Source organism: Salvia miltiorrhiza, chromosome 5 (genome assembly GCF_028751815.1).
Source record: "Salvia miltiorrhiza cultivar Shanhuang (shh) chromosome 5, IMPLAD_Smil_shh, whole genome shotgun sequence".
Taxonomy (NCBI): Eukaryota; Viridiplantae; Streptophyta; class Magnoliopsida; order Lamiales; family Lamiaceae; genus Salvia; species Salvia miltiorrhiza.
This window is the reverse complement of record NC_080391.1, coordinates 30643224-30652460: the sequence shown is the minus strand read 5'-3', so window position 1 is coordinate 30652460 and position 9237 is coordinate 30643224. Positions and strand designations below refer to the sequence as shown.

The following is a 9237-nucleotide window of genomic DNA, read 5'->3' as shown; positions in this document are numbered from 1 at the left end:
TAAATAAAATAAATAAATTCCTAGTAGTGAGTGGTAGATAGGGTGCTAAACATTATTATTATTATTTAAATGATACTCTAATAACTCATCCATTTTGCCGATAATTCAGGAGCATGATTAACTTCCGCAAAAAACTCAACACAAAGACATTAAAATTTATCTCAAGCATATGTAACGCAAAGTTTGCTAATTTGAATGAATTGAGATAAATTTTAAAAAATGGCGGTAATATTTTACCGTTAAAAACTCCTTTTTCATATATATATAGATTGTCGTGACTCAATTATTGTAGGCAATGAAGATTGGAAGCAAAGGGGGAAAAAGTCATATTTATTTGATGAAAAGTTGAGGCTTGAAGAACATAGCATATTTGGAACTTGATTTGAAACTTGTTATTAAATTTTGTACTATTAGATTCATAGTTGAAACTTGGAGCAAGATATTTTAGATGTTTGAAATAAATGTTTATGATATTTGATTGTGTAATTCGACATTTGTTGTTTATTATATATATATTTTTATTATTAATTAGATTTTATTTTAGTAAAAAAATTGCGTTTATAGGGGCTACAAAATATTTAAAAAAATATTTTTTTTATTCCTAATATAACCTACGAAACCGATTTTTAACCGGTGTCTAGTAACATCAATCACAAAAGCAGATTTGTCAACATCAAAAGCAACACTCTTAGGATTATAATCAGATTTCTGTTGCTCAAAATTCATCTCAAATTTTACTAACTTAATAACCAAATCACCAACTCTAATCAAAGTAACATCAACACTTTCTTCAATGGAAGAAAATTTTATGTTGTATCTTTCTAAAAGTGGTCTCAACATTTTACTTACAAGTCTCTCGTTGTTAATCGGTTCTCCAAGACCAACAACTTTATTTGAGATCTCACACAACTTCTCATAATATGCTGGAATGGTCTCATCTTCACGCATCCTCAAGATTCTAAGCTTGGCGGTTAACATTCGTAATTTTGTTGCTCTAACGCTTGTTAATCATTCACATTGTTCTTGTAAAATAAGTCAAGCATCGCGAGCTTCAACGCAATTAGAGATCATGCGAAAACAAGGAACATCAATTGAGATGAAAATAACATTCAAAGCTTTGGAGTTGTGATTGGAAATGAGATGTTCATTTGCACTCCATTGATTTTCTAGTTTAGGAGTAGTGTTACCAACATCATCAATAACATGTAGTGGAGTCCATCCATCAAACACAGCAACCCAGACACGTTCATAAATGAATTTTATGTACATCTTAATCCTAGTTTTCCATAGAATTAAAATAGTTATTTCCACTAGTTTAGGAGTAGTGTTACCAACATCATCAATAACATGAATGTTTCTTAGTTCTTCAAGAACCTGCTATGATATCAATTGAAAGAATTTAGGGCTCAAGCTATGATGCACGGATTCTCCAAAAAATAGCACATTACAGTATCGGATACGTGCATGGGGCGGGTGCGGGTACGATTCGTGTGGGATTCGCCACGTGGTAAATCCCCCCAATTTTTTTTAAAAAAAATTAGATTCGCAAATCGAGTGCGCCCACCTCACGAATCGGGTGCATTGAGGATTGTTTTGAAGAACTTCATTATTTTTGGGCTCTTTTGCAATTTTTTCAATTTATTGCCCTACAATTATTTGTGTCTCTTTGATCCCTCAACAAAGAAGAATTCAATTTATCTTGGTATTCCAGCCATTATATATATTTTATTTCTTGATGTTTGCATGATAACGTAACGAGAACAGTTTGTAAATGATTTTTATTTTAAGAAATTTACGAATATTCTTTTTTTTAAATTTGATTGGTCATATATATATAGGGGAGCGCTCCAATGAGACCCCCTATTTTTAGTGAGATCTTAGACACGATCTCGTGTGTTTATTTTATCAATCCTATGGCTGATATTGTACCTAGAGGGTGAATTTTTTTCTCAGGGTTCGAATCCTGGAGGGAGCGAATATTTTAAATTTCATTATTCATAAGTATATATTGCATTGTTCATCAGTATATACTGCCTATTTCATCAATATATATGTATTTATTGAAAAATAAGGGTCTCATTGGAGCGCACTCATATATATATATATATATATAGGGTGCGGTTATAGTGAGAACCACAATTATCGTGAGAACATAAGAACCAATAAAATTACTGCATCTGCTATACAAATTAATGCATCTGCTATTAAATTTAATGCATCCGAAAAAAATAATTTTTTTGCTCCCTTCAGGATTCGAACCCAGCACCTGCATCCATCCACCAAGATGATGCATCCACCGTAGATCTTGATGATCGAATGGCTTAAAATGATTCTCCGTTCTTATTTTATTAGTGGTTCTTATTTGAACCTCTCCCTATATATATATATATATATATATAGAAGCAGCACCCTAGTCTAGCCAAAACCTTTTAGTCATAGGAAATTCTAGCTATACAAATAAAAATATGGAAATAATAGCATTTCTGACTAAAATACCCTTTTAGTGTGTCACAATATAAAATATACTATTACACACTTTTTAGAAACGAAAAAAGTGTGTAATAGTGTATTTTACACTGTTACACACTTTTTCGCAACCACACACTTTTACATTATTACACACTTTTGTGAAAAAATGTGTAACAGTGTAAAATACACTGTTACACACTTTTCGCAGTTACACACTTTATGTTATTACACACTTTTGCGAAAAAGTGTGTAACAGTATTAAGGGTATAATTGTACATTTACGTTAGAAAATGTTAGTTTTTCAATATTTTTATTTGGATGGACATTTTTTCCTTTTCCTATACAAGAATGGCTAATTGAGCCCATTAACTCTCTCTCTCTATATATATATATATATATATATATATATATATATATATATATATATATATATAACAGACGTATCATTCACGAATCACACCCTATAGTTTTTGAAAATCCACCCAAATCGTATCGCTCCCGCACCTGTGCAACATAAGGCTCAAGTTACCACAAATAACACCATGTAGTTTGTAATAGTAATGTCAGTTGAAATGTTGATAACATTCAAGCTAATATGCAACGAAAATTAAACAACATACAAGATACTTTTTCACCGATTATATAAATACAATCTTTGAGTGCCTCATGACTAAATCCACTATGTATACCAACATCACAAGGTACATTACAATATATCTTTGTGATGAATATTCTACAGATTAGCTGCCTAAGATTAAAATATCTATCTATTAACTGCACCTAGAATGTTGATACAACACAGAAAACTAACAGTCGAATTACCTAATGTTAAACGATCAAATAAACAGTTTGCTATGCTCCAATGTCCTTGATCTTCAATCCTTGCACTTGACCTCCCGTTACTCGTTAGTATAGAGTAAACCTTTACAGATTAGCTGTCTAAGTCTCCTCCGTTAAAGCAAGACGTAAAGAACTGATGTCATGTTTGCAACAGGACACGTGACGAAATGGTTGTAGTGAGTGTTAGGTCGGTGAAATCATACTTGGGCCATACACATGAGAGGATCATCTTGCTGCTTTTATAAACTGCTATGTCGTGGTCAGTTTCCTCCACTTCCCACTTCTAGAAGCTTTTTATAACCACTGCAATGCCTATCCAAAAACTGCTAGTCAATTAGTTGTGGATGTTGGTTGAGAAATCACGGTTCCTAAAAAATAGGAACAAATTGCCCACAATCTTAGACCATGATTTAACAATTTTTTCACTTATTAAAAATATGGTCAACTGCATAGAACACATTATTCCACAATTAAAGAATATGGTCAACTACATAGAACTACTTAATATTTGTAATTTATAAGTACATAAATTAATAATGAATTAATTAACAATAATTATTATTAAATACTTCATCCGTCCACGAAAATAGTCTCATTTAACTTTTTGAACCATCACATCATATATTTTCTCCTATATTTAATTATAAATTGTACTTTTATTCTATTTTTTAACTAAAAATGTACTTTTATTCTACTTTTTTATACTAATACTACACACCTACAAATTATACCTTTATCCTACTTACACTTACTTTAACGATTTTCTTAAAATCTTAGCCCAACTCCAAATGAGACTCTTTTTCTTGAACATAAGGAGTATAATTTAATTTTAATTACTCCCTCCGTCCCACGAAGTTTGAACAACTTCTTTTTGCCACGTATTTTAAAAAAATTGGTATTTTATGTATTAAGTGTGGTAGGTGAAAAGGTGAAAAAATGAATAAAGAGTAAATTGTTTGCCATATAAAAAAACTGCTCAAACTTCGCGAGAAAACTCGGAAAGAAAAGCTGCTCAAGCTCTATGGGATGAAGGGACTATTTAATTATTTTATATAATTATAGCGAATCACGTAGATCCCACGAGGTAGCTTTACTAGTAGTAATTTAACTTGCAATTATCCATTAGTTATTTTTTTCTCATTTGACGGAAGATTTAAATAGATTCGGTTGATATCATCATGTGTCCGTTGTTGTGCCTCCATCCAAAGCTCTTGAAATTACTTTCTTGTCCTTATCCCTACAATTATTCCAAATTTTATTTCGACATATTTAATTCGAACTTTCAAACTTCCAACCCCTCTCTCTCTCTCTCCCCCTTTTCTATCGTCCCGTCTCGTGTCCCAATAAGAGCTGTCACACACACACACACACAGGGTAGTGCACAATTACCCTCATAAATGCCGCACAACGGTTTCAAATTTAATGCCGCTTTCTTTGTATTTCTAAGGTCGTCTGCTGCAAATAACCATTGTGCTCTGCTGTTTCTGCTCTATAACAATGCGCTCCTGACCACAACTTGAAGAAGAAGAAGAAGAAGAACACACCTTCTGAAGGTGAGATTTTGTTTCAATATTGTGTCTGTTTCTTTGCTGACTTTTTCTTGTGCTGTGGAGACTTTAAATCTTCGAAATTTCTTAGAATGTTTATTCGTTGTTATTGCCCTGTTTGGAAACTCTCTTACTTCTTTCTTTTTAATGCGAATTTTCTCTTGGACTAGACTAATCAATTTGTTGTATATTTTAAGGTTTTCTTCTAACATTTTCAATTTACTTTTTTTTTTCTCTTCAAATTGATTGTTGATATCGAGCTTTTTCCTCTGAAATAATTACTCTGCTTTCTTTTTTGCTTTCCCCTCTTTTTTGGTGGCTTTCATTTTATATTTGATCCTTTGTTTATAGATCCAGCTGATATCAGTTGATCCATTCTTACACACGGCAGAATCCTTTAAAGTCATGAAGTTAATAATTCTGTGAAATCGGAAAGATCCATAATAGAATTGAAGCTCTAGTTGTATTTTTATTGACTTATAGTGACCTTAATCTTATATTTTCCTGGAGAAATAATGGCTCCAGCTGTGTTCTTGGATGCATTGTAAAATTTCTTAAGAAATTAGAGAGATTGGAAATTCGGAATCATGGTGAGAATGCTGGTGATAACACTGTTAACTTGATCTAAGCATATGTTGTACGGATCCATTCTTAAGGTGTTAGGTTTTATTTTGTGGTTCTATAAGAAAACTGCAATGTGGTTGAGCTTGTTAAGTCCAATTGCAGTATTTTACCGTTTGGATTGTTGCAGTTTGTGACTATGCTGAAGTTCATTTTCCATGAAATGTACAGTATTTAACTAAATCATCTAGAATTGTCTCATTCGATTAAGCAGATCAAAGTTTGAACAGTTAATCTTGCTGTAGAAATCATTCAGTTGCCCTCTAAGAAGAGAGAAATGCCAAGAACAAGGTATTTGCAATCTAATGAGTAGTCTCTCCCAAGTTTATTGTGTATCATTATTATGTTTTGTGATTGGTTTTCATTTGATCTTGTCATGATCATAGTAGAGTAACAGAAGTAGCTCTACGGCCATCTCCTCGAGGGCCTCCTAATCTGAGGACGTCCAGCGCTGATTCTGATCCATCACATATTCGTCCCAGGACGGAGAGGAGCCCAAAAGTAGCCGATGGTCGGTCACAGAGAGGGTCCCAGTCCAACCCATTGAATCAGAAGAAACTAGGAACTCGCATTGCAGATTTGGAATCTCAACTTGGCCTTGCACAGGAGGAGCTCAAGAGTCTGAAGGGTCAGATAGTCTCAACCGAGACTGCTAAAAAAGCAGCGCAGGATCAACTTGACAAGAAACCCAAGAAACCACAGAAGGCTCCTGAGCCATTGGAAATCGTAGAAAAGCACTCAACTCCGGCTGAGGCTCGAAAACTGAGCAAGAAGGATAGCACTTCAATGTACGAAGCAACTGATGAGATCCAGGAGGAAACTGATGTTTATGAAGTTCCTAACGAGAAGAAAACAGTGGAGCCTAAGGCTGAACCAGAACTGCCAGCTGAAGATGATGAACTCAAACATAATTCTATCTCTTTGTCAGTTGAGTCACCGGCCACTATTGAGCCAGAGAATCCATTGGTTGATGAGTTGGCTTCAAAGAATGAGCAGATAAACTTGCTGAAAGCCCATTTAGATGAGAAGGAAAAAGAATTGGATGAGTCCCGTCAAGAAAATGAAAACTTAAAGAGCCAGCTCGAAGAGAAGTCGCTGAAGATATCATCAGCTCAATCTGAGATTGATGAACTGAACCAGAGGTTGACTTTGGTTAGTGAAGAGCTGGAGAAGAGTAAAAACAGTGCTGCCCAGACAACCGAAAAGTTAGAAGCAACGGAAAAGGCCAAAGAGTCGCTTGAAAATGAGATGAAGATGCTTCGTGTACAAACTGAGCAATGGCGAAAAGCAGCAGATGCAGCAGCTTCTGTTCTGGCTGGGGGGATGGAGGCGAATGGCAGGAGGATATCAGAGAGATGTGGCTCCATGGATAAACTCTACGGCAACACGTTCGATCATGTTGGTGGATTTACAGGTTATGTAGGCTCACCTGGACTAATGGATGATGCAGATGATGTTTTTGGAGGTGAAAAGAGGAAAGGCATTAGAATGTTTGGAGACCTGTGGAAAAAGAAGAGCCAGAAGTAAATTTCGAAAATGCCCACTATTTATAAACTGTTTTTCTTGGGGGTTTAGAGGAATGGTTTCTCGCCATTTGTTATTGTTTTGTTCTCGCTGTATCCTGATCATTCTATCAATTCACTGTGGTAGTATTGTGGGCTTCCAAGTGTCTTCCTTGTTAAGTATAATAGATATTGCTTATGTTATGTTTGCCAGGTGCTCGCGTGGTATGATAGATAAGGTAACTAAATAAGCAACCTGAAGATACTGTAGAATCGAGGGGCTTTGGATTCTATAAGAAAGCCTAATTTTGACTTGCAATTTTCGTCATCATTAATTACATCATTCCATGCCCATTAATCACCAATAACTCAATATAATCTTAAACGCAATATCCCTTTTCTTATAAATGTCGATTCATCTGAAAATGAGAAATAAATAACAGATTGCATAGGATGAGACAGAGGTAGCGAAAAAAAAGGCATAGCACAATTACTCAAACACTACTATTTCTTACCACAGCATTGTACATGTCTGCATATAAGTTGTTCTCTCCTGCACAACCATTTGTCCAACTGCAGCCGCGATGATCAACTTCTTCCTCTTCCTCTCATTTCTCCCATGGACGTCGTCCAGTTTCAGCTTGAAGCTCATCCACAGGGACTCGCCCTTCTCCCCTCTATACCAACCAAACATCACAGGCTTGGAACGTTTCCTGAAAAACGCGGTGATCTCGGTAGCCCGCGCCTCACATTTCGATAAAACAAGCCAAAACCAAAACGTGTCGATACGGCTTCCAGCAAGGCTGGAGAACCCCATCTTCACTGTGGAGATAGGCATGGGCACCCCTGCCGTGAAGAGAACACTCATCTTCGACACGGGCAGCGGCATCACGTGGACGCAGTGCAGGCCCTGCATCCGATGCTTCAAGCAAAACGACCCCTTGTTCGACGCCAAGAGGTCTAGCACCTACAAACCCATCGGCAGAAAGCACCCACTCGCAGGGGGGTTCACGTGCACTCCATTTGGCTGCGGCTACTTCATCGGCTATTACAGCGGCCAGTTCTCTGCAGGCCCCGCAGCAGCCGAGACTTTCACCTTCCACACCAATCTAAGAGCTCCTGCTACGGTATCCGGTCTTGTATTCGGTTGCGGCACATCCAACGTCGGCAGATACCCGCCGGAGGTGAGCGGCATACTCGCAATGGACAAAGAGCCCACCTCCTTCCCTCGCCAGCTGGGGAGCATGATCAAGGGACGTTTCTCCTACTGCCTCTCGCCGACCACAGCCTCGTACGTGAGGTTCGGCGACGAAGCCAGGATACGAGGGAGGAACGGGCAGACGACGCCGTTCCTCAACGCCAACACCAAACGCAGCGCCATTCTGTACGGCCTCAACTTGATGGACCTGAGCATCAATGGGAGGAAGCTGGGTGCTAGGTTCCCCGAGGGGTGCTTCATAGATTCGGGGTCTTCGTTGAGTCTGTTGAACGCGAGGGCGTTCGTTGCGGTGAGAGATTTCGTGGTGAGTTATTTCGACAGGGTTAGGAATGTGAGGAGATATGCAGGAAATGATGCGTTGAAGAAGTTCCTGTGCTACAGTAACCCGGCGGGGGGGTTCGCGGGGTTTCCGAGCATGACGTTCCATTTGAAGGGGGCTGATTACCATGTGCCGCCGTCGAACCTCTTCTTCTACGTGGAGGGGAGCGTCTTCTGCTTGGCGATCATGGAGTCGAGGGACGTCTCCATTTTGGGGGCGTTTCAGCAGAGGAATGTGAGGATCGTCTATGATTTGAAGGAGAAGATGCTTTCGTTTGCTCCCGAAGAATGTTCCAGAGATTTCCAGCTTGGTGGTTGAACCTGCCTCTGCCTGCCTTCATTCTAACTTCAATATCATCTTTCTTGTGTCTGTTTCTCAATAACTATGGACTTATAAATAACTGGATGATTCTACGAAATTTTATTTGCAGTCATTTTTTAGTATGAATTTAAAAAAGACAAAAAAATAGTACTCCCTCCGTCCACGAAATAAACTCCCAGTTGGGGTTCGACACGGAGATTAAGAAAGCTGAAAAAGGTGGTGTAAAAGACTAAAAGGGTAGTGTTTATGTATTGTGATTACTTTTATTAATCTTTAACTAGCAATTTGATAATAATAATAATAATAATAATAATAATAATAATAATAATAATAATAATAACAACAACAACAACAACAACAACAACAACAACAACAATAATAATAATAATAATAATAATA

The 9237-nt window shown here is 37.1% G+C and overlaps 2 protein-coding genes across 5 annotated transcripts; both read left to right on the top strand.

Moving 5' to 3' along the window:
- Positions 1-4559: 4559 nt before the first annotated feature.
- Positions 4560-7183, top strand: LOC131026431 (interactor of constitutive active ROPs 1-like). 4 transcript variants are annotated; one of them, XM_057956297.1, is made up of 3 exons: positions 4560-4862; positions 5692-5768; positions 5864-7183. In XM_057956297.1, exons 2-3 carry the CDS (start codon positions 5755-5757, stop codon positions 7002-7004), a joined length of 1155 nt encoding a protein of 384 aa, XP_057812280.1. In that variant the 5' UTR covers positions 4560-4862; positions 5692-5754; the 3' UTR covers positions 7005-7183. The 4 variants fall into 4 exon arrangements, with proteins under 4 accessions (XP_057812280.1, XP_057812285.1, XP_057812284.1 ...); XM_057956302.1 differs by having other exon boundaries at positions 4586-4862; positions 5723-5768; positions 5867-7183; XM_057956301.1 differs by having other exon boundaries at positions 4586-4862; positions 5867-7183.
- Positions 7184-7322: 139 nt separating this feature from the next.
- On the top strand, positions 7323-8942 carry LOC131026430 (aspartic proteinase CDR1-like). Its single transcript, XM_057956296.1, has one exon. The coding sequence runs from the start codon at positions 7564-7566 to the stop codon at positions 8833-8835; it is 1272 nt and encodes a 423-aa protein (XP_057812279.1). The 5' UTR covers positions 7323-7563; the 3' UTR covers positions 8836-8942.
- Positions 8943-9237: the final 295 nt, after the last annotated feature.

Coding starts and splice junctions, on each gene's coding strand:
- LOC131026430 (XM_057956296.1), top strand. CDS start 7,564: ATGATCAACTTCTTCCTCTTCCTCTCATTTCTCCCATGGACGTCGTCC.